Source organism: Salminus brasiliensis, chromosome 20 (genome assembly GCF_030463535.1).
Source record: "Salminus brasiliensis chromosome 20, fSalBra1.hap2, whole genome shotgun sequence".
Lineage (NCBI taxonomy): Eukaryota > Metazoa > Chordata > Actinopteri > Characiformes > Bryconidae > Salminus > Salminus brasiliensis.
Genome location: NC_132897.1, coordinates 7,570,519 through 7,596,226, shown reverse-complemented (window position 1 = coordinate 7,596,226; position 25,708 = coordinate 7,570,519). Strand labels below are relative to the sequence as shown.

Below are 25,708 nucleotides of genomic sequence, written 5' to 3'. Positions count from 1 at the left end.
TTATAGTCTGTATACTGTGTATGTTGGATATGGTGCCTGTAATTTATATGTACACTGTCTGTTTATGGCCAATAACTCTGATTCTAATAAATAATTAAAGAAGATCAAATCAATAAACTTTTTTGGGGGGCGATTACTACTTACAGCCACATGAGGTCGCCAAACGCGCAGTTTGTACATCTGAGCCCCTCTCTTGAATCTGATCCTTTTTTTAACACTCTGCTGCTGCTCTGAGATCTGGCACGTTTTGGTTAGCTGTCCCAGCTGTAAATACGGTCTAATACTGTCAGGATGTGTATATGTGTGTGTGTGTGTATGTGTGTATGTGTGTGTGTGGTTTAGTTTATGAAGCTGACGTGGCATTTTCCAAAGCCCTCACCACGTTGAGAGGGTGATTCCACTTCCACTGATTATTTCAATGCTCATCTACTGTAAAGAGCTCCTCAAGGCTCCTCGAGGTTTCTGGCGAAAGTGAAGCCCCACCTGTGAGCTCTCCTGTCTCAGACCACACCTTAGGAGGGCCCATTGGCTCTGAGATGGGCAGGGCTCCATAAAAACCCATCAATCAGAGACGCTGAGGGTGTGTCACGGTTTCTGAGCTGAAGATCTGCGAGGTTCATGTTATGAAATGAGCTTCACATGAGCAGGAAGGCTTTCCTCGCTGTTGCTGGAGCGCTTCTGCTGGTCTGAAGCGAGGAGGAGGCGCTTAGAGCCACACTGGTGTTTATAGTAGATCTCAGGAGGAGAGAGACAGAGAGAGGGAGTTCACAGCAGTGTTGCGCCTGGGTGTGAAGGAGCCAAGAAGTTCGCCAGACTGCTTCTGGAGAAATAAAGCGATGGGGGATTTGATCTCAAGCCATCTCGATGAGGGCAAACGGGAGATTATCACAGGTGAGGTTTGTCTGTGTCTCCTGGGTTTTCAGGAGGACCTAACCTGAGTCTCAGAGAGTCTTCAGCCTTCAGTTTCAGCTGTTCTGTCGAGCTCCTGGAGGAAAGGCACGTTTTACAGTCAGGAAAGGGGTCATTAAGAGCTGCTGGTCCAACAAAGTGGGTGAAGCGTTTGGCTTATTGGGGCAATTTGGATCTACAAGTGGTTGGAGCAGTCCTGTCCATGGCGACGTGGCGAGCTGTTTCCTGTTGCTTTCACAGCTTTTGCAGGACCTACAACTCCAGAGCCTAGGGGTTGTAGCTTCACTTCTTCAGAAAGGTCTGCTAAATACCAGAGACTTGCACCAACCAGTCTCTAATGTGAATAAAACTTTATAGAAGATGCTGGATGAGGAGTTCTTGGTGGTTCCCATGAAACCATTCACTCTAATGCTGGTAAAGGGGTCTGTTTTAGTTCACAAGACAGATCAGGTGTCTTTACCAGTGGATCTGGAGAGGTTCTGTCAACTTGATGATGATATTCCCAACAGAACCTAGGGGTTCATAGCTTCATCTTTTCAGAAATGCCCATGATCGTGGGCCAAGCAGTCTGTAACCAGATACAGCCACCAGCATTTGAGTAAATAGTTCCACAGGAACCTAATATTTGTAGCTTCACTTTAGCTAAAGGTGGTTGACGAGGAGTTTTGGGGGGTTCTCATGGAACCATCCACTCAAATGCTGGTGACTAGGTCAAGCCTGGTTCTGTCACTTTGATGATGATGATGATTTTCCCAACAGTGCACACAACTCCAGAACTTCGGGGTTTATAGCTTCACCTTTTCAAAAATGCCCATGATCATGGGCCACCCACCACTTGGTCTCTGTAGTACATACTACTCTGCAAGAGGGGCTATTGAGGAGTTTTGGGTGGTTCCTGTGGAACCATTCACCCAAAAGCTGGTAAATATGTCTCTTTTAGTGTACAAGCCTGCTTAGGTTTATTTACCAGTGGATCTGGTGAAGTGTGGCTTGGTGAAACCTGTGTCTTTCTCTTGGAAATGAACCTAAGCAGTCTGTAACCAGATACAGCCACCAGCATTTGAGTAAATAGTTCCATAGGAACCTAATATTAGTAGCTTCACTTCTTCAGAAATGTCTACAATTAATGAACTACCAGATACTTGCACCAACCGGTATCTAATGTAAATAATACTTTTCAAAAGATGGTTAATGAGAAGTTATGGGTGGTTCCTATGGGAATTATTCACTCAAATGCTGGCAACTGTGTCTAGTTTCATTTACAAGCCTGCTTAGGTTCGTTCACCAGTGGATCAAGCCTGGTTCTGTCACTCCAGAGCCTAGGGGGGGTTATAGCTTCACTTCTTCAGAAATGCCGATGTGCTCTGTGTGCACCAACCAGTCTTTGTTGACTTTGAAAGAAACAATCAACAAACAGGTGTCCCAATACTTTTGTCCATTTAGTGTTCATCTATCATCTGCTCTAGAGTTGTAATGCTGACCAGGAAATACACCTAAACATTCAGAAACAGTGACCAGCTTTAGAGAAATAAATTAGAGTAAAGCTTTAGAGTGGTTGTTGAGGGGTTTGGGGTGGTTCATGTGGACCTATTCACTCAGATGATGGTTGCTGTGATTTCTACAATGTAAACCACTGAGAACCATTCTCACTCCCAGATTTTGTGGTGCACTGTACATGAAAGTTTTTAGAATTGCTCAAAGTCAGCTTTAACTTTATCAAAGGGTAAAGAAGAAATCCATTGCCATTGGAACCTCTACGCGAATCTCAAACTCGGTGTGGATAGCTCGCATGCTCCTCTAAATGAGAGCCTGTGGGTAGCACCCTAAGGAGCCTGGTCTATAAAGTCCAGTTTCCTCCAAAGCTGGTCACTGTTTCAGAATGTTTAGGTTTAGTTTCTGGCCAGCATTGCAACTCTAGAGCAGATGATAGATGTACGCTGAATGGACAAAAGTATTGGGACACCTGCTCGTTCATTGTTTCTTTCAAAGTCAAGGCTTTAAAGAAAGTTTATTCTGCTTTTGTTGGTGTAACTGTCTTTACTGTCCAGTGAGGTCAGGATGTTCGATGATCTCCAGCCCACCTCATGCCCCAACTTACCCCAAAAGTACTAGTACACAGCTCCACAGCTCAATGCTGCAGGGCTTTATACCCCTCAAGCCCACACCTGGCATTAGGGATGGTGCCAATAGGTTGATGTTTATCTGTTCCAGAGTGTCTTACTCTATTGGCAAAACACTCTACAGGGACTAGAAAAGCTGTAAATGTATGCATTTGCACATCTGAGTCAGCAATGGATGCAATTTAAAACAGCTGAATGCATTTATTAGAAGGGGTGTCCACAAACATTTGGACATATAGTGTATCTGCATGAACAGCCCAGCAGTAACAAGCAGCTGCAGTGAAGTTCCTCATTCTCTCAACTTCAGCCCACAGCAATGTGATGAAGATCTATGTAGGAGAGAAGTAAAGGTCGCAATGTTGGGGAGGGGGACAGTGTGACCTTTTAAAGCACCCATGAGGCACATCTGCTAAACCTTTAGCATACATGTGCTGCATATGGAATTTCAGGAATGTTTGGGTTTCCCTCTGAAAGGGAGGAGTGTACATTGACAATATGTCATGCTACAGTATCTAAGATAAACTTTACATGCATGCTGTAGAGCTTGTACATATGCACACTGTCTCCAGGCTTTGTTTGGCTTTAGGAAGGCATGCTCTTCAGGATGGATCAGTAGGAACTGTTGACTGGATGAGTGGAAAAAGTGGCTGGGCTGGAGCTTCAGAAGCTAGTTCCTGTCCTTTGTACACCAGAATGTGGTAAAATTTTCACCATCTACATGTTTTGTACCACAGTTAAAAACTGTATCCAGGCAAGGAACCATTCAAACTGTCAGAAGGTTCATGAATCAGGCCTACTTTGTCTGTCATTCTCAGGTCTCTCCATTACACCCTAAGCAACAAAGGTTCTACATAGTACTGAAAAGGGGTGGAACCCTTTTTGATGCCATCTTTAACGAACAAATTTAAAAGGTTCTGTGTAGCACCATCTTCGAAAGGTTTTCCACCAGTCTGAAGAACCAGTCTTTTGCCAGGCAAGAACAATTTATGTATCCAAATGGTTCTTTGGGTTGTGATGGACCTATAAAGAACCACTCCCATTGCTAAAGAACCCTAGAATCCTTGAACAGTGAATTAGTGGAGTAAACCATTGTAAACACAGCGTTGGCTGTGGAGCTTCGGAGTCTCTGTATTTAAAGAAAGCCCAAGACCAAAACGTCAGACTTATTCATACTTATCCTCCTCTGTTTAGTTTGCCCAGTGAGGTCATTTTCCCGAGGAGGAAGAGAATAGAGGCTTACTGCCTGACCCCCACAACTTCCTGTGTCGTTACTAAAGAGCTTTAGTCTTCAGCCTGCTCCAACAAAGCTTTCATTACTGGAGGAATAGCCAAATCTAATTTGGAGTCTATTACACTGGCAAAGAATTCACCCCAATATGTTCCTTTAAGCGGTCGGGGTCCGGAGTAAGATGGATCAGCTTACTGTTTGCCCCCTGGACAAGTGTTTTAGGGGTGTTTTCTGAAACTTCATGGGAACCAGCAGAGTGGGTTTGTGTCTGTGTATGAGGCAAGGCAACTGGCACACAATCATACTTCTTGCTAAAGACAGGGCCCCTTATGTGGCATTATCGACCCTTCCCCCAAAAGCAGTCCCTTCTTTATGGCCTTCTGAGCAAAGGGGAAAATGTACTTGTGTGCACATGTGACCTCTTGAGTCTCTTCATCAGTGAGCAAATTCTTAGTCAGCCACAGAACTGGCTGGAAGTCCATCAAAAACAGAGATTGCTTCCATAGTTAGTCTGAAGGAATCATACAATTGGAATGTCAGAAGAATAGAGAGAGGAATTGGCCTCCCTGTCTAGATCTGGAGAAGGGATTACAAGGGCGTCATCGGTAGCAATAGAAATGACTTTTCTTAAAAAGAAAACCCACCACCCTGACAACCTCTGGCCTAGCTTTCTGCATCAGTAGTCATTGTATGTATGTGAAGAGAAGATTCCATGATGAGCTCAAGCTTTTGCTTATTGGTAGACTCAGCACTGCTGAGGCTCTCAGAGCAATTAGCACATGTGAAGAGCTCAGCAAACTGGCAGACAAACACACAAGGCCTGCGTCATAGAAAAAGAGCAGCTTATCATATAGCTGGACGATCCCAGATATGATCACTCCTGCCCTTGCCTCATCCCCTTTCAAAGGGCCTTCAATAATACCAAGAACTGTGTACTCGTCTGCAGAGGTTTGTGGCTTCAGAGCGTTCTGTTGGTCACATTCTTATTCTTGAAGATCGAAGTTAACATTCTTTCCACTGAAGGTTTTAATGTGGAGTCCTGTGGCCTCTTTGATATGCTTTTGAAATGAGCTGTAATTGAATTGTCATTCCAATCAGTTCAAGTTCAGTAGATTCATTGTGCTGTGTGACGTGATTAGCGGCAAGTCTTCAGAATCCTGTGTGAGCTCCGATCTTGCCGATCTGTCTTTGGTCAGATTTGCGTCTCGTGTGTGGAATTCACGTCAGTTTTTCTAGAAATGAATATGACTGGAACGGTCCTTTAGTCATAGGGCTGCGCAGAACCTGGTGAAACGCCCCATACGTATCACAGTACAGGGGTTATAATTCAGTATATTGTGATACTGTAAGCACGATGTCTGTGCAGTTTGTTTTTTAAATCTAATTTTAGGAAAACTGTAGAGACGTATTGCCAATAGAAAAGGACACTCTGCTGTAGATCAACATGATCTTATTAGCACCATGTCTAAGGGCATTGAGCTGTGGAGCAGTGGAAGTGTGTTCTCTGGAATGATGGTGGTCCTCCATTCAGTACTTTTAGGATAAGCTGGGAAGTTAAGGATGAGGTTGGGTGGTGATCATCCAACATCCTATCTTTACTAATACTCTTTTTTGCTGAATACAATCAAATTATCACAGCAGTTATACTGTAAAAATTATTACTCTTGGTTTTGAAACAATGAGTTGAGCAATGATTGAGCAGGTGTCCCAATACTTTTGTCTATAGTGTATATTTTGGTTTTATGTGTCATTTCTTATGGATTTGAACTTTTCTCAGTGCCAAACAAGGCCAAAGCTGGGCAGTTGGGTTTATGTGCACATTTATAATATCCTATAGCTACTTTTAAAGGCTTCCTTTTTCCAGGAAATGATTTTTTTTGTATTTGTATTTTTTTCCCTCTTTTTATTTTGATTAATCATCTCTTTAATCGAGTTGATTTTTTTTTGCTGCTTATTTACTAGTTTAGTCAATGATTACAGCCTTGGATATGATGACCCTGAGTCACCGTTTAGTAAAAATGTCATTTCAGACCACTGAGAACATTGAATCTGGGCAAATATGAAGATGCTTTGGTGCAGTACAGGCCTCCAGCATAATTTGGAGTTTCCTGCTTGCATAGAGAGCAGATCTCTCCCACGAGGTCAGTGCTGTAAATGACTCTGCCAGAACATGCATCATGTTCTGATCTTGCCGACCGGTCGGCTTCTTCCTCTGTTCTGCAAAGCAACACTGCATTTGTTTCAAAGCTGCATCCACGTTTCAGAGTTTCTTAATCTGCGTGGCTTTCAGGTAGAAGAATCTGTCAGAGGGGATTTTATTGAACAACTGTGAGCGGTTGCAGTTATGGGTGTGGATTGGGTGGTGCAGCAAAGCTCTCTGAAGCTCTGCAGTAGGTGATTACACTCATCATTTGGTTGTTTGCTTTTGTATTTTCATTGGATTTGTATAAAGGTAGACGTGCCAGGACAGGGACTTCTAAACCTAGTTTAGAAACAAGACTTGGTGAGGATGGTTGCGTAGTGACTAGGGCTGGATGATTTCTATATTGGTGCGTACTGTGGTGTGATGAACAGTTATTGTGACCTTGGGAAAGGCTGGACTGCATTACTTGAAGTAAAATGATTGAATTATTAATTATGAATATACAGCTTTCTACTATAGGTAGATTGCAGTTAGAGCTAGTGCATGGGTTAGGTTTTTGGAATGAGGTTCAGCCCAGGGTTAGGATTAAGATTAGGGTGGTGGTTAAGTTTAGGTTTTTAATAGAGGTTACAGTTAGAATTGGGGCCTGGGTTAGGGTTAAGTTGTTGGTTAAAGTTGGGAGTAGGATTAAAATTAGGGATGTTGATTTTGGGTTGAGGTCAAGGTTAGGGTCATTTTTTTGGGTTAGATTAGGATTAGGTTTTTGAATTAAAATTAAGATTATGGTCAAGGTTTGGGGAGTTTAATGTGTTGCATCAGTGATATTGTGGTATAGTGTTGCAAACAGTGATGTGTAGCTCCGCCCATCCCTATATATCCCTGAGATATACTTTGCCTGGGAAAAGGGGGCAGGTCTACTAAATAAGTAGGCGAGTCTGGCTCCACCTCTGGTCTCTACTCTGGACTCGTTTTGATTGAATACATTAACGGAAGGGAATGGAACCACAGGCATTCAGGTTTTCTACAGTCATTGAAGGATTTAGCCTCAATTATTGTTAATTAATTAATTATCCATATCTATAGTGACATTAGAAATTGTGAAATTTCCCTAATAACAGCATTGGTTCATCAACAGATCTACGAAGCACTGGAACTGTGATTGGTCAAGATGGGTCAAACAGTAATTGTTTAGAAGGCTCATTTGCATATTGCAGTCTTCTGTGGTATCAGATTTTAAAAAGGGCAATGTTGTGATAATCATTAACAAACAATACATTACTGTTATACCAAAACTGTGCATCTGTATTTTTATTTATTTATCAAATACTTTATTTATATTTAGCGGTAATGCTCTCTGGCACTCTCTGGGATGGAACTGGCAGTCTCTCGATAATTGAACCAATGGTTAGATAGCTACACCTACCCTTCACTGTTTGGTAATTATCACACACCTTGTAATGTAACGGCATCTGCTTTAATCACAGTGTGATCTGGGTAATGTGCTTAGCTGTCTAATTGCGGCTGCTTATGTCATGATTTCCCCCTCGACTGTTAACAGAGTTGCAGAAGAACGAAGAGCGTCACAGAGTCTCACCAGTATCACATGAAACTCAGTCAGAGTGTGACTCAGTGCCACAGACACACACACACACACACACACACACACACACACACACACACACACACACACACACACACACACACACACTGTATCTTGTGGTCTCTCCCACTCCTGAGGCCTTGTTTATGAACTATACTCCCCATTTCTTTTTTTTCTTTTTTTTTTAATGTTCCTTATTGCTCAAGAATCACTTTATACTTGAATGTAACTTTGTACGTGTAACCTTACTTTGCTCTTGCCCTGCAGCACCATTCCTTAAATGATCAGTCCTTCACAATGACCTGGATTTCTCCTGGGTACTGTGGCCTTCTGCCTTCGTGCAGTGAAACAGACTGGAATGTGTGAGGCTGTGTTGAAGAAGCTGTGAAAGTTTGACATGTGAGATTTTAATGTAGAGGATTCAGTGACACTTTATTTTGAGTGGTGCTGAAAAGCTGAAAATTAGTACACGGCACTCTCAGTAACCTAACACGTCAGAGATGTGGCAGCAGTGAAGCATCGGAATACTGAAACTTGGCTAGAGAGTCCAAGTGTTTATCTGTAGGTGCGAACATGTAACAAGTAGAACACAAACCACCTGAACATCAACAAGCTGTTCTAGATAGTTGAGAACGTTGCTGAGAACATTCTGTAACTGGATTTGAACAGTTTTAGGTTTTGGTTCAGGTTGGGGTCAGAATAAGGGTTGGGTTTTGGGTTGAGGTTGGAGTTAGTGCATTGGTTAGGGATGGATTCTGGGTTGAGATTGGGATTAGAGTCTGGGATTAGAGTTGGGTTTTGGGGTGAGTTTAGGGTTAGATTTGGGATTAGTGCTTGGGTTAGGGTTGAATTTTGGGTTGGGATTGGGTTTTGGTTTCAGGTTAAACTTTGAGTTAGACTTTGTGCATGGGTTGGGATGAGGATTAGGATTAGGAATATGGTTAGATTTTGGAATGAGGTTCAGGTTGGGTTAAGATTAGGGCAGTAGTTAGGTTTAGGGTTTGAGTTGAGGTTAGAGTCAGGGTTAGGATTAGTTTAGGTTTGGATTATGATTACGGTTAGAGCCATGGTTAGGATTTAGAACTAGGGTTAGGATTAAGATTAGGGCTGTGGTTGGTTTATATTTTTAGTAGAGGTTACAGTTAGAATTAGTGCCTGGGTTAGGGTTGGATTGGTTTAAGGTTGGCATTAGGATTAAGATTGCAGATTAGGGTACGATTTCTCGGTAGCTTCAGGTTTGGGATTAGTGAGACTTGAGGTGAATCTTTTGATGCTCTATACTACTTAATGTATCAACAGTATCTGGATATTTACCTCTATATGTAGACTCGGTTGTAGATGTTGTTGATGTCTCTGAAACTCAAAACGATCCTATAGAACAATCTACATCTATACTCTCAGAGAACCGGCTCTTTAACCCAGTCCCACATTTTCAGCTTTTGTTCTTTCATGCTCTCTCATATTTCTCTCTATCTCTTTCTCTCTCTCTCTGTCACACTCCTGTGACCAACTTTCGCCTAACTTTGATTATCACAAAGGAAACAGCAGAAACTGACTTGCATGTATGGATGGAAACCCCCTATAAACAAACCCTCCCTTATCCACCACCATGGTGGTACTCAGTGTTTGACTAGTGCTGTCAGTGAAGTCCTCCATCATACGCTATTAAAGCAACACTGTTGAGAGGCCTGTTTTTAAAAACCCCCGCTAAAGCACTGAGCCCCGGCTGGAATAACACACTGGCCTGGTTTTGTTCTCCGCCAACAGTCACACCGTTCCCAGCTCATCTGATGTCACGGACAGCCGGCGCATGTGATGGAGCTGTTGTGCTTGGCTCTGGTGGGACTGTGCAAAGGAGAAATGGAGAAGGAAAGCTATGTGATAACGCTGTTGTATTTGGCATATATGTCTCTAATGTGATGGGCCTTCAGTATTGTATGTCGTCTGTCTAAGTGCGTGTGTGTGCGCTCATGCTGAGTACATACAGAAAGTGATTAGGGGTGGAGCGTGATGGGCGTTAGTACTCACTATTCACTCAGGAAGTTTGTTTAAGATGCATGTAAGCAAACAATGACACAGCAATGACTCTTCAGGCCTTCCAGACGTGTGTTCCCCAGCTTTCACCACCTGTATGCCACCATAAATGGCTTTGGGTGGGATTTTCAGTGCGTTGGGTTGCTTTACTCATAGAGCTGTACTAACAGAACTCTGCAGATCTATGTACAGCTATGAAGATCCATGCAAAGGAATAGGTTGTTAAAAAAAAAAACCTCTAGCCTGACTTCTCCATTATAAAAGATTTACTCAGTCAGCCAAGACATAATAAAGAAAGATTTTAAAGACTTTATTTAACGTGTTAAGATGTAGTTAACATGACTGCTGATGGCCCTTCGTTACGTCACTCAACTAGCTTTCTAGTTAGTGAGATAGCTAAAGGTACATGCCAATAACACACAATAAATAGGATGATAGAAATGAGTGTGAGGTGTTGGGAATGTGTGTTAATGTCTACAGTAGACCTCAGACGTAGAAGTACAGACATTAATTACACCTGAAATATAACTTGGACAGCCATTAAGCTGCCATCTAGCAGTTGGGCCAAGCATGCTTATTAGCTTGCAGATACTAATAAGACTGACTGACCACTAAATACAGAAGAAATGCAGGCTCTGCCAGCTCTACGCTATTCTGATGTATAGCAGGTACGTGACTTTGGTTGAGGCTCAAACTGCTCAGATACAATGTTGGAAGTGTATTTACACCCCTGTATTTTGCCTGAGTGGAACCATGCTAACTTTCCCTTATTGAAGGGGGGGGGGACATGGATTCAACATAAATAAATAAATAAATAAATAAATAAATACATAATAAAATAAATAATTACTCATTAGTCTCACTGGATAGTGTTGCTGTTCTGGTTGTGCCCTCCCAGTGATGTGCTGTTAGCAAGCTGAAGAGATTGTAGCCAGTAAGCTGTTAGCCTTGCAACCTCTCGCTTCCCCGGGTTTCTTTACCGGTAAAGAAATAAGATGGTGCTTTTCTTTCGGATGTGTGTTCAGCTCCAGTTTAGACTGGCCTCTAAGGGTGAGGTTAGAGTTAGGAATTGGTGCCTGGGCTGGGGTCTAGGGATTGGTGCCTGGGCTGGGGGTCTAGGGATTGGTGCCTGGGCTGGGGGTCTAGGGATTGGTGCCTGGGCTGGGGGTCTAGGGATTGGTGCCTGGGCTGGGGTTAGGATTCTGAGTTAGTTTAAAAGCTTTGGCTCTAAGGTTTAGATTCAATTTATTAGGGTTAGAAATTTGTACCTAGGTTAGGCTTAGAATTGGTGCCTGGGTTGGATTCTGAGTTGAGGTTAAGGTTAGGAATTGGTGCCTGGGTTAGGGTTGTTAGGATTCTGAGTTGGTGTTAAGGTTTAGGTTCGGTTTATTTATTTATTCATTTATTTTTTATTTTAATCATTTTTAGTTGAGGTTAGGGGGAGGTCAAGGGTTAGAGTTAGGATTAAATTTAAAACTGTGATGAGTGGAACGTTGGAGAGAAGAGCTGGTAAAAGCTAACGATAGTTTTTAGTCTGGATGGTTCCATTTCTGTGGACCGTGGTTTAGGAAATGCTGTGGTTAAGAGTCTGGTTCATGTAGTAACCTGTGTTTCCATAACTAGCAGAGTCTGGAGGTGATGAGCTGCTCTCCAGCATCAACCATTTCACCAGCTTTGACTAGGGGATAATGCCTGTGGGCTGCGTGTATGGCAATTTAGGGGTCGAGTCAAGGCTGTTAGGTAACACCTCTGGGGGGTTTTGGAATCGGCCCATTTTCCACCTCCGTTTTGAATATGCTAGCTTTTCTTTTGAAGAAGGAACAAAGTTGCAGCTTCATGGTTTGCAGTTTTAGATACAGATCTTTAATTATTCAGCTCTGCCAAGTACCTAATTTTGACATTCTTGGGCTCTTTTTTTTTTTTTTTTTTTTTTTTTTTACTCTGGGTACTTTAGTTACTCCGTCTGTACCCTAAAACCACATGGGGGTATTGATCGCACCCCAGTAACCCCTTACAAGTGTACACTTGTTGATTTCAGTAATAACATGGTGTTTGATGAGTGTGCTTGCACACTTTCGTCACTGCAGTGAGAGTAGAGTGAAGAAATCATCCGTGTGAACTTTCAGTCACCCTGTCTCCCTTATACCACTTCTCAGTGCTGGATGAGTCCTAAATGGATTTAGCAGGGCACTTAATTACACACTGCAGCCTTATGGAGGAAATATGATGGGTTTCTGGTGAACCTCTCTGTTCCAGAGAGGCTTTTCATTAGTGTGGTGTGGATCTGCAGGGGGAATCACTCTTCTCTGTGGCTTTTTGCGTGTTTGGCACTTAGCTCTGACTGAATAGACCATGTATACTGCATTTAATGTAAATGGTCTGTGATGAGAAATGAAATCTGATGGCAACATCTGTAATATTTAACATTTTGGTTTCCGATGTCACGTGTTTTATGGCTCCTTTCTGGCCTTAAATCTAATGCTGCATGACTGCATGTCTTGCCTCTATTAGAATGCACTGAAAATAATGGGTTGTATTGTGTCCACTGCGACTAATAGAAGTAGAAGTACAGGATTAGCCCTATGGTTCAGCTTCTCCATCTGCTTAACAGTTCCATTCCTGTTCCAGTCCTTCATACGGATGAAATGACCAGCTACGGTAATGACCAGCCATGCTCCGGAGTATGACCCTGGTGACCAACTCCTGTTACACTGGGTGGGGCAGTAAAGCTCTCCAAATGGCCTGTAGGCGATTATAGTCGCAGCCAGTCTGTTTGCTTTTTCTATTTTCATAGCATTTGTGTACATTTGAGAAGATGCGTGCTGGAGGCGGTGATCAAGATCAAGCTGCTTTACAACAGGGGTTTTACATGGGCCTTTTTACACAACTAAAGCCTGAAACCAGCAGAACTAGGTGCGAAACCTGTTAGAGGTGGATTATATGAACTGTTATTGATGGAATAACAATAATAACTGGAATGTCACTATAGTTCTTATTAAGAAATGTAATTTAGTAAGACATTCAAAGTAAAGAAATAACAAAAACACACAGTTTTAGTTCTTGATTTAGAATCATTATTTTGACTCTTGGACCCACGGTTAATCTGAGTCGGCCTGATGCGTAACCGTTTCAGGATTTTTCACAGTAGCTACAGAAATCTGTTTCTTTTCTTTCTGAATGCTTACTTTATTTACTTTATTTAAGCCCAATCATCCTGTAGCTCTTTCTCTTACTTTAGCTGTCGCTCTGTCGCTCTTGCATTCTTTAGTTTTCTCTTTTTAACTCTCACGTTTTGTTTCTTCTTTCTTTTTTCTCGTTGTTTAGATCTCTTTTTAGCACTTTCTTTTTTTAGCTCTCTCTCTTTCTTACTTCCTCTCTTTTTTTTTAGCACAACTTTTTGTTGACTCTCCCTTTTTTTTCCCCTTTTTTAAACTTTTGTTTCTTTTGTTGATCTTTATCTCACTTATTTTTCCTAACTTATTTTTGTCCTCTTTTGTTTCTTATGCTCTCGTGTGTGTGTGTGTGTGTCTTGGTGCTTTTACTTCCTTTTTTCTCTCTATATCTTTCCCTCTTTCACACACTGACATTAATCATACCCCTCTTATTTACTAAAAGAGCCCACACCCCTTTAAAAAAAACACACACACTCACACACACAACTTTTGAAACTTGGCCTTTTCGAGAACACAAGTGGGTTAATAAAACCCCAGTGTTGTTCCCATGCCGACTCCAGTGTTGGAACAGTCACACACTCCTGCATGCAAAGGCCCAGGGCTGTGCAGCTCAAACACTGCAATCTGCTCTGCTAGATAAAACACAAAGCGAGGAGTGTAAATTGCTGTTAATCTTTTACTGTGTGTTAATACAGTAAACCTGCTGATTTACAGTGGAACAGGGGATCAGAAGTTTGCTTTCAGTTTTCATTGTGATCTCGTAGGACTTTTGTAAAGCCAATTAAACCATATTAAAGTACTTTAATTGTTTAGTTTATTATTATTAATAATAATAATAATAATAATCCTCACATAACTAGTTAAACATCTGAAGTTTGGCTTTTTCCAAAAAAGCCCTTTTGCAAAACTGAAACAACTGACCATTAAAACAGCCAGATTTATTCAGCCCTCCTTTTATTATGTTAAGTTATTGCAGATCAACAAGTAAAACGATCTATTTATGTTAAACCTACTGGAAAAAGTGAGGTGTCCCCAAACATTTGCTGGACAGGTTATGTTCCATCCATCATTTAATACATTGTGTGACCCTCGCTGATATCTCTGCTGGTTCTTTCTCTTTCTGACCTGTGCTGACCCGTCTCTCCTGTGTGTGTTCTGTGTTCTGTGCTGCAGTGCGGACGAGTGAGGTGATCGGGGAGTTTGGGCGGTTGTATGAGCAGCAGTATGTCGTGGCTCTCTTCAACAAAGTGAGATATGATGTGGAGGGAGGAGGAGGGCCTCAGCCTCAGCTACTGCACCGCAAGGTAAGAGCTCTACAAAATAACTTCTTGGCAGGTGAAAACCTCCTCAGTGTCCGTATATCTGATGTTGATCCTTGTGCAGTGAGCTCATACCACTTTGACATCCTTGTAAAGCATTTTCTGCTAGCTTCATTTATCCTCAGTCAGTTGAGCTTAGAGGAGCGATGGTCTACATTCTTTCCACTTAACAATTTTTTTTTATTATCATTAAGCATAGCCCTGTACTACATTTGGCTTTCAGTGGAGAATACTGTACAGTCCAGGATTAACTAGGTTAACTGATTCCAGTCAGAAAACCAAGCCTTGAAGTAAGCTCCCTGGACAAAAAAAAATTGAGTCACCTTGTGTGTCTAAGCTGGTGGGAACTTCAGGCCCCCGCAGATGTGTGGTGTGTTGGGATTTATAGATTGAGATGTGTTACAGTTGGATGTGTGGAAAATGGATGACAAAGCATATCTTAATGATTGGCAAACATTGGTAATTGCATTTGGGCGTGCCAAAAAGACCATAGTGTGAAGAAAGTAGTTGAATTGCAGGTGTATCAAAGCTTATGATCATACTGGTTTACCAGCAGTGGCAAAAATCCTACAGGTCTTTCCTGAGCAGTGAGAGAAGACACTTTACGTGCCACTCTGCTCCATATGTTAATGGTATGCAGTTCCCTAAGGAGTGTCCCTTCAGGAATTGGTTGTGAAGGACCTCCATTGATGTCTTGATGTGTTTCTGCCACAATTCTGCCACATTTCCTCTAGGATTTCTGCCACTGCTGGTAGACATGTATGACCATACGCTTCTAAACGCCTGCAAATCCAGCTACGTCCTTCACACTATGGCCTTTGGCACGTCCAAATGCAGTCACTGCTTTTTCTTTTCTCTTTTTCTTTTTTTTTTTTGCCAATTATTAACATCTGCTTTGAATCCCGTTGCACACCCCTAGGCATTTATGGCCTGATCATCCATGTGCAATGCCATCTGCAGGAGCCTGAAGTTGTTACCGCTTTTAACATACAAGGTGACTCCTTCATTGTCCAGGGAACTTGTTTATGCTAAATTCCGGATTAAGTGACCCTCTACTATTTTTTTTCCAGCTGTTAGATACTCTTTGATACATGGGATGTCCTTTAACCTAGTTCCTAATCAAGCAGGTAAAATAAATATTTTTAGCTTTCATTTGCTGTATACTTTTGTTTGAGATCTTTCATGATGATGATGCAGCTCCCGTGTCTCCACATGAAGTTAGCATGCTCTTTGTTGTCTCCTAATGTACTTTACTCCAACACAAATTGCATTAGTTCAAATTCTAGAGAGCGTGCACACATAGTCATGAGATGAGATGAAAGTATCTGAGAAGAATGTGCACTTGCACACACTCCATCTGTGGTTGGGTAGATGTTTAAGTAAACACAACTCTGACCCAAAGTACTTCCAGCGCAAACATTTCTGCACACAGTATAATTAGGGAAAATGATCCTCAGGAAGCCCGAAGGAGAAACTTTTAGAGACTTGCCTCGCATTTAGAGCGGGATCTGGATGTATCCTGTGACTGGTTTAGCTCTCATTTCACTCTTTGCTGTGTTTCTAGGTGCCCCTTGAGAACAAGTCCATCTTCTCAGGCACGCTCTTCCAGTACTTGGAGGAAAACAAGAAGTGGAGGAATCGTTTTCTTTTCGTCCCGGACTCCTACATCATCAGCTACTATGATAGTAAACAGGTAAGAACTACAGCTGTATTTTGCTGGGAGTTTGAGAACAGTGACTATTTAACTCCCCCTGAACTTATCCAGAGTTTTCTAGTGAAGGCTACTGGAGAGATCGAACATAACAAGGCACCTAACCCCCAAGTGCTCACCACTCCGGGTGTGTTCTCACTGCCCTAATCACTAGTGTGAGTGTCCATGGATGGGGTTAAATGTGGATCGAGTGAATTCTAGTGGAATGCTCTCCTAAAGGATTTTTTTTTTTTTTTTTAAGGACGTCCGTTTCAAATGTTGTAGCCTTCACTGCCCACTCTATGTATCCTTTACATTGGCATGGATGTTAAGCAGTACACATTCACAAGAGAGCAGTTCAGCAGTCCAATGCACTGCTGCCTCACTCTGGTGTTGGCTTTGTTCAGGTGCTTAGCATTCAGTGATCGGAGCCCTAGAGAGCTGGCTTTTAGAGTGATTCTTTTCCCCCTTATCACTGTAAAAGCGATGTTTGCCGGCACAGGCGTCTGTGAGTTGGTACGATGGAGCTGGGGACTTGGTTATCTCTGTCGGCTGGTGGCGGTTGTTGGCCTGGCATGTATCGGAGGAGGCATGTGTTAAGCCCTTACCCTCCTAGTGTCTGCATTGTTAGGGCTAGGGGGAACTATGATCTGGTGGGTTAATTGGTGGTACTAAATTTGGGGGGGGGGTCCATGATAATATTGTGAAAAATGATTTTCTGCATTCATTTCACTTGTTCTTATGTACTTTCCGTGAAATGGTGGTTGCTGTGGTATCCCAGGTGGTTGCTATAGTGTTCCTAAGTGGTTACTAGATTGTTGCTATGAACACCTGCATTCATCATGTAAAGCATTTCAACCATTATTGTGTGAAACCCAGTGAACCAAACAAAAACAGTATCCCAAAAACACAACCTCTGATTCAGACTCTGATTCTGGAAGAAGATAAAGTAAAGTATGGGGTAACTGCATGTACTGGAGCTCCTGAATTGGAGTATCTGTTAAACCAAAATGTCTAACCGTGTACTTGTGTATCTGTCTCTGGTCAGGCTCATGATCGAGGTCTCCAACCCAAAGGAATTATCAACTGCGCTGGTTACAGAGTGCTCACCTCCATGGAGAAGTACCTGGAGCTCCTGGAGTCCAGCCTCCCTGGTGAGCGAGGGACTGGTGGGTGGAATGGAGGGATGGAGATGGAGAGCAAGAAGTGCTACAGGGATCAAGCGTTTAAGAAATTGGCATATAAGAAAATGTCAATTGTGCTCTGATTGCATAAAGATGCAAACCTTGGGCATCAAAGGACATGCGAATAGCTTTGCCAATGTCCTATACCATATGGGGAGTTCACAGGACAGGCCTTTACTCATTCTGTAGTGCCTGCAGCTGTTGTGCTGATGACACAGCCTTCACAGGCCACTCTCTTGTGGTGAAAGATGATTCATAGGCCATCTGGGTGCAGATATGCTTGGTCACTGCTCATGCAGGACTTTGTGTGTGTTTCCCAGGTGTAAAAGCCAAAGTGGGAAGTTCTCCATTCCTGAAATGTGCAACACAGTTCCCACTCATCCTCTGGCATCCGTATGCACGCCATCACTACTTCTGTGTGGCCACAGAGAAGGAGCAGCAAAAGTGGAACGCTGTGTTTCAGGACTGCGTCAGACACGCTAACAACGGTGAGTAAAGACATTGCCTGTTTATTCTGCAGATCATTGCAAACTTTTTATGGTGGACAGATGAAAATGCTGCAACATTATCCATAATAAAATCATAATATTGAGTTTAACTGGAAATTAAGGTTGCCATTTTGGAGATGCAAGGTTTTGTTTACAATTGCAACAAGATGGAGCTGTCAACCAGGGGGGGAAACAATGCCACCTGTGAATAACTGGGGAACACCTGCTTTTCAAAATGTTCTGAATACAAACAAGTGTCTTCTTTCATGTTTTAGAATTATTTAATATATTACTAACCAAGTTTGAGTGTTTGCATTTGGGACTGTATCTGTTACCCTGAAATAGTACATCAGCCAGGGCTAACACAGGCTTTGGGGTTGTAAATCCTAGGTCTAGGAGATCTAGGTTGGACTAGGTCACCTCAAAATCTTCATTTTACTTGAACACTCAACATTATACATACTACATTATAGTTTTTGAATACATTACATTTAATGTTGGTAGAGCAGTAGCAGGTTAGCTCATTAGCAACATGTGTGCCAAAACGTCTGTTTAATTGGTAGCAAATGCCTTTCCTCAGTGCTCAGAATTTGTTTTATTGTGCCCCAGGTAAGCTCAAATTCAGCACTTAAGCAGTTATACATGACAGCTTCTTGACTTTTGTGTCTGTGCTGTTAAAACTGATCTATGTAAATGTGGCATGTGTTCTGATTGGCTGCCCTGTGTCATGCCCCATTCTGAAAGCAGTTCAGACAGTAACACTTCTTATTACTTTATACTCTTGATGGGAGGGGCTAAACTGCTGTGGACTGAATGGGTAGATGTACAGTTTGCTTCTGTGGTTTTAGTGAAGCGTGTAGTCCTTTAGGCATGCAAATGCTTATTTATGTACATTAGGCCTCCAGCCAGGAACGCTCCTTATTACTGCTACATGAATGGGATAGGCTAAAATGCTGTGGACTAAAATGAGTGGCTAGTTTTATAGGTTTGTGAACACGAGCTGTACAGAACAGGTCTGAAAACCTATTTTGACCATCAAGATAAGGTGTCGCATGAGGGCAGCTGTTGACCTGGTGCTCATTAGTCTGCAGTTCTTTGTCTAGTTGCATCCTAGTCCGATAACGTCCACAAAGTTACTACTACTACTACTAAAGCGGCTACGCCAAGTCCAGATGTTTTCTTTAAATTTCATTTGGAGGGCACCATGTCCCACAATGCACTTGTAATTTATGGTAAACCTCAAGTCCTTTTTTGTCCGTTAGTCAAGAGTGTGTGTTCTGTGGGAGTGGAGAAGGCTTTATTTGAAGAAAAGAAAAAAAAAAACCTCTAAAGTGTCCCCAAACTTTTGACAGGGTGTGTATGCTACGGGCATCTCAGGTGCAGCCTGACTCTGATTTAGATTCTTCAACTGCTTTGAAACGGGTCTCGTGCCAAGACCTCATTATGTGGGTTATCTAATCACATCAGAACCTTCTCCATCGCCATTGTTCTCGGCACAGTCCGGTGTCTGGAGCGTTTGATTAATCAGTGTGTTTTATATTCAGAGAACAGGCACTTTTTCACAGCCATTTATCAACCTCGGAAACGTGATCAGAGCTTTGGGTGCGGTGAAAAGAATTCCTACATGCTGGAGAGCAGAAAGAATTCTGTAGCTGAAGGCTATGAGCGATAGCGGGATGACTGAGATAAGATAAACGTACTGTAAAGGTGCTTAAATTAGCACTGAACATTAAAGGTGATGTGATCATATGTATGGCTGTCACTGAATGTCAGTATATTAATCACCATGATTAATGAGAGAAAAAAAAAAAAGTAAGCAAGACTAAACAAGAAAAATTACTAACCTAGTATATACATAATAGAAGTAACAATTTACAGTAGAGGTTACCTGGTCCAAAGTAGCGAGTCACTGTGTGCCAATCACAGATTGTCCCTCTTCTGGAATCAATAGTCCGTGGGGCACCACGGTTCCACCATTGGGAGGCACTCAGTGTGAGAAGCCCATTATCTAATTATGTAATTTAATGTAATGTAATTATGTAATCAAGTTTAGTTAATAATTGCCCAACTAATGTCCCTTGTGTCTCTAAACCAAATTCATAAAAGTATGATTTGGACCTCAAAAAAAGAAATGCTGTTCTAACTGAAGAGCATGGTAGATCGTGCCACAGTCTTTGTGCATAAACTACAATGCATGGTCACCCTTATACTTCATCCAAGCAATTATGAAATAATTGAAAACGCTGATGATGTAGGGATGAGAACCAAATAAGATTACTTTTAATTTGCTATAATTTAATTAGGATTATTTATTTATTTTAATAAGGTTGGTGATGGCCATATCTCTTAATATCTGGGTTTCATAGGGAGGTATAACAGTCCATATAACAGTGGAACAAATAACATTCATGTTTACATGAATAACATGAAATGGGCCCTAACACAGAACCTTGTGGAACGCCTTCCGTTATGGAAACAGAAGAGGAAAAGAAGTTCCCGGTATTCACTGAGAATGTCCTGTGCTTCAAGTATGAACTAAACCACTTAATGGCCACATCCTGTAAACTCACCTATTGTTCTAAGTGGTCAATAAGCAAATTATGGTTCGCAATATCAAAGGCGGCGTTTGAGTTTACAGCACTTTCCAAGCTTTTTGAAAGAAAAGTCAATCTGGACATTGCAGCTAAATGATTGATTGAAAGCCAAAACATACAGGACTTTTGTAGACTCTCAAATGTAGTATTTACCAACTGTGGTGGGTGTGGGGGGTAACATGGCTCTGTGTGCTTAACACTAGATCAGTTAGTGATGAACAGTTTCTCACACTCGTTTCAGGGCTTGTGGCGGTGTCATTGCACACGCTCACACATGCTTTGTGAAACCGTTCATTTTGTCTTGTCTAAACACAGTGATGGCAAATCTTGACCCACCGGGTTGTGAGCCTTGTTATTGTTACTGAGAAATGTTTCCAAACTGCCTCCCCCACTCACAGGGAAATAACTGACTGACTGCTGTTATTCCGAAAACCAGATCAACAAGCACAGTCTTGTTATACATTGTCCTTGTTGGGAGCCTTCCTTCATTTCATTTACAATACATTTTATATATATATATATATATATATATATATATATATATATATATTGGTATTGGTATTTAGTAATAAGTATTTTTTTCTCTAGTTTATTTTTATTGCTCAAAATGTATATTTACACTTATTAAAACATATGGAAAGTTTTATTCTAACCCATTTTGGTGCATTTCTCCTTTGGTGTATCTTTTTCATTCATCTGGTGCTTTTAAAGTATGTTAAAAAAAAAAGATAAATAGAAAGGCCCCAAAATGACTTAAATAATAATAATAATAAATAATAATAATAATAAATAATAAGAATAAAATCTTTGACTTCCATGAAAAGTTCTGTAAAGTTGCCTGTCCTGTAAACTGGGAGTTCACTTGAACAGGGATTGGGTAATTGAGTAAAATTTGTAAAATTGAGTAAAATGAATAAATAATAATAAAAAAAGTCTCCATGAAACATTACAGACCTGATCCGAATGCTTGTAAGCCCACAATATGGTCTTGCATCCATATGCAAACCTAGCATCTGGGCAGAGACACACCGGCTTATTTTAAGTAGTGGTAAATATCAATGAAACTGGCTGAATCAGACCACTGAGGTCATGTCTCGTTCTTTAGTCGACATCCTACAAACAGAAATCAAGAAATCGGTCATAACCCAAGCCCCATGTGTTTAGCCCTGTGTACACGGCCTCTGCATCCTCCCCATGAGTTATTACACAGTTAATGAAATGGCAATGATGCGAGCCAAAGCTGTGGTGAACTGCGCTGACCTCAGAAGACTGGCAACCTCACCAAAATACCCCAAACGCACCTGCAAGCTTTGTAGCTTGTGGGATTTTATGTGTTTAAAGTTTAGTGGACTTCTTTTTGTATGATGCCATTTCGGGGAGCTGTGAGAGAGTTGGACTGCTTGTAGCAATATTAATTCGAACTTACATTTAACTAAGATATAGGCCTTGGACTAGTACTCATCTTCATTTTTGCAGTTCTTCACTTAATGACATAATGTGGATCTGGCAGTTCTTTATATTTGCAAAAAATTGACTAATAGAAATGCTTCCGTTTCCATTTTCAATCCATTGAAAGATCCATTCTTCTCCTGGTTTTTGGATGACCATTACAATATTGTGTGTGTGTGTGTGTGTAATATAAAAATCTGTAGGCTCCCAGTATCTGGTTTATGAAAAAGCATTTTAATATTGCTCAAATTTTGCTTTCTTACTTGATCAGCAGTTATTATTTGGCAGTTTGCATTATAATGATACATATTTTAGATTGATGTTTCATACAGTAAGAAACGTGATTTATAGCCACGTTGTGGTATGTCTTCTTACTGAATATGCACTTTGTTGCACTCATGGCTACAAAGGGGCTTTTTATTTCTTATCTATATTTTCTAAGTTTCTAGTTTATATTTTTCCTGAAGTATTTTGGAATTGTTGAAGGGCAATACAAAGGTTTTTTTTTATTATTATTTGTAATTATTGACCTAAAAGCTGGAACAGTAATAAGTAGATTACTCCATTTCTAATTGATGGTCATGTCCATATTCACAAAAAGGCATGGTGTTTACATTACTGCACCACTCATGGTCCATTTATAAGGCACACACTTTCTATAAATGTTCTCTGGCAGTATATTTAGGCCTCTTCCTAAACATTTTATGACTTGTTGAAACCCAGGTTTTGGGCCCTCCTGGAGATAATTATGCTGTCCTATCCCATCTGTCATACTGTATCTGTGGGAGGAATCTTAATAGCACAAGAAGGCTGCTCTCTCTCTGGCTTTCTAAGTTGCTGGCCTATAAACCATAGTGCTGAAGCTTCTTTGTCTCCACTGGAGTCCAGATTCTTTAGAGTGGTCACAGCTGGGCCTTCATGCTGCCTGGGTGGGAGGCTGCACCAAGAGTGCATGCTAGCAGGGAGTGAGTGAGTGAGTGAGGGAGGGAAGAGGGTCACAGTGTCCTTATAAAGGAACAGTTTGTGTAATCAGTTCTACACAATTGCAAAACAATACAAGTCTACAGTTACTCAATTTCTATTCTTCTTTGTCACGATTTATGCCATGTCTCTTTCCGCAGTTGACGAGAGATCAACGCAGGCCCAACTCCAGGTTGTTTGGTCTGATTGTGTGATTTTTGGCTTGTATACAGCTTTTTGATGGGATGTACAGTTTCACTGTACACTATTAACCCCCAACCAACAACATGGGGTACCACAGCAACCACTTGGACAACATCGTAGCAACTATATGGGCGTAGCACTATATTAGCATAGCGACATCATAGCAACCACCTGGAATTCTGTAGTCATTGAGCGTTAATTGAGCATTTTACCTCAATTACGATTAATGGATGATTATTTGGAATGACCGACACAGCATTTTTCTTTGGTACAAGCTCTCGATTTGCTCTGTTGGCTCAGTGTTTGCGTTCTCCTCCATGTTGTTCATGTTGCAGACTGTACAGGACAAAGTCATGTGACTATACACGTTATAAATGTTAGTTTTGGTTAATTTTCAGTTAATTGCCCAGGCCAATTATAGCACCTATCTAGTGAGCACTTGACAACATCATATCAACCACTTTAAATACCATAGCAGCAACATGACAAAACCTCATAGTAGCCATCAAACAATACTATAGCAATCACCTGGGATACCATCGCATTTACCCTATTGATCATGTAGCAGCAGCCTAGCAACAGCCTGGGTGTGGGAACCTCTAAAGCTCCACAGTAATTCTGCTATTTCTTTAGGAAATACGGTTTTCAGTTTTCTAGGCTAATGCCCTGTGCAAACTGCGGCCCTAAACCATCACACAGTTACCTCCAAACACCTCAGCTTGTTAAGTAATCTCAAATAGCCCTGCTTATGTGGTTTCTGCCACTGTGTGAAACAGAAAACATGGGGAAATTGCTTCAGCTCTGGATTCAGACTCTGCTTTAAAGTGTGCGGTGTGCTTTTGTCAATTTTAATATTAAACAGGATGCCATGCAGTGCCTGGAATTACATGAATGAATGTGTGCGCTCAGTGCACAGTGCTAGTTGGCATATGTCATACAGTGGGGCTCCAGAGTCCAGCTCTGCTCTTACAGACCTACGGAACCTGGTAATTAACAGGGGAGTTGAATCAGGTGTGCTTAAACAGCAAAAGCACAAAACCTTAGCCTGCTTTGCACACTCAGTATGTTGTACTTATTGGGTACGTTTAAGGAAAGGGGATAGACTGAGTAGTTTTTGGCTGAACTGCTCCTTAAGTGTGAGTGTAAGTATGTATGTCATACACAAAGTCTATTTTCAGATCGGGCTTTTCCTAAATAAGGCCTAAAGTCAACCTAACGTGAGTAAGCTGTTGATCGCGGGGTTTAAAGATGTGTACAGGCTGGGTGTATCTTCTTAAAGGACAGCTCTCTGCTTGATCACTTTTTACTTTCTCTTGCTGATCAGTCGCTCGTGCAGGGGTCAGGGGAGGCCACCTGCGGCTGCCGTGGCGTGTGGGTGACCGCAGAAAAGGGGAATTGAGCCGATTTTTCTAGTCTTGCTTCGCTCTGTTGAAGAGTCTGCTGGGAAGGTGAATGAATAGTTCCTCTTCTTTCTTTCTTTTTTTTTTTTTAGAGCCGATGTAGAATCGATTTAAAGCCTTTTCTGCATGGCAGTAAGACCTGTATCCTCACAGGTGACCATGCATTCATTATGTTGGGCTCTTCTGTTCCTTAAAAGTAGATCAGTCACAATTGATTATTTATTTTAATTTATATATATATATATATATATATATATATATATATATAAATTAAAATAAATAATCAATTGTGACTGATCTACTTTTAAGGAACAGAAGAGCCCAACATAATGAATGCATGGTCACCTGTGAGGATATATATATATATATATATATATATATATATATATATATATATATATATATATATATATATATATATATATATATATATATATATATATAATTGAGTAAGCAGTATTTTATTAGCATGATGTATAATTATCCTACTGGTAAGTAATGGAGCCCAATTGACAAGCCAGTCATATTAAAGCTGGTATCAGTTCTGTACTGGGTATCTGTATTGGGCTGATGCTGGAGGTGGGATGGAAGTTAGGTAATAACAGTGAGAGTGTTGCAGTAGAAGTAGCATGGCATGTAAATATAAAAGGTGCCAAAGAAAGCATGCATTTAGTATTTTAAGCTGTAAGCTGTATGTGATATTGGTTTGGGGCAAAAAATGCTTAGATGTCATTTAACAAGCCTAAATACCACCCTGTTATTTTGCTTGGGGGGCTGATATGTCACAGAGACGGCCCTTAAGCAGCATAGTCTAACCTAGCTTAGAACTGTAACAAGAACCTTTGTTATGTAATCACTTCTGCATCTGAACAGGTTGTGTCCCTGTCCTCTGGCTTCTCTCGGCCTCTGGTCGGCACAGTGTGGAGTTAGCTAACTGTAGAAATTGTAGCTGGTCAGTCTAGTGTTGCTTTTGACTGCTCCAGCACGCCGAATACAAATATAGCTCTTTGATTTTGATGGCATAGTGTTGGCATTTTGGCTCCCTGAAGGCTCCAGTGTGCCTGATTATTATTCTACAGTGCCAAGGTAAATATCGTTTTCCATTCTAGGGCATCTTTAAAGACGTCCTAGATTATTACACTATGGAAGCCCTAATTATATATAATCATTTATATAGCATTTAAGTATATGAATTCTATCTATATGAATTGTA

The 25,708-nt window shown here is 41.3% G+C and overlaps 1 protein-coding gene across 1 annotated transcript in view; it reads left to right on the top strand.

Moving 5' to 3' along the window:
* Positions 1-733: 733 nt before the first annotated feature.
* Positions 734-25,708, top strand: part of niban2b (niban apoptosis regulator 2b) — a 44,918-nt gene continuing 19,943 nt past the window's right edge. The window contains exons 1-5 of the mRNA XM_072664842.1: positions 734-891; positions 14,381-14,511; positions 16,091-16,219; positions 17,265-17,370; positions 17,721-17,888. Of these exons, the coding sequence (XP_072520943.1) occupies positions 837-891; positions 14,381-14,511; positions 16,091-16,219; positions 17,265-17,370; positions 17,721-17,888 (589 nt within the window). The 5' untranslated portion in view covers positions 734-836. The remainder of the gene's footprint in view (positions 892-14,380; positions 14,512-16,090; positions 16,220-17,264; positions 17,371-17,720; positions 17,889-25,708) is intronic.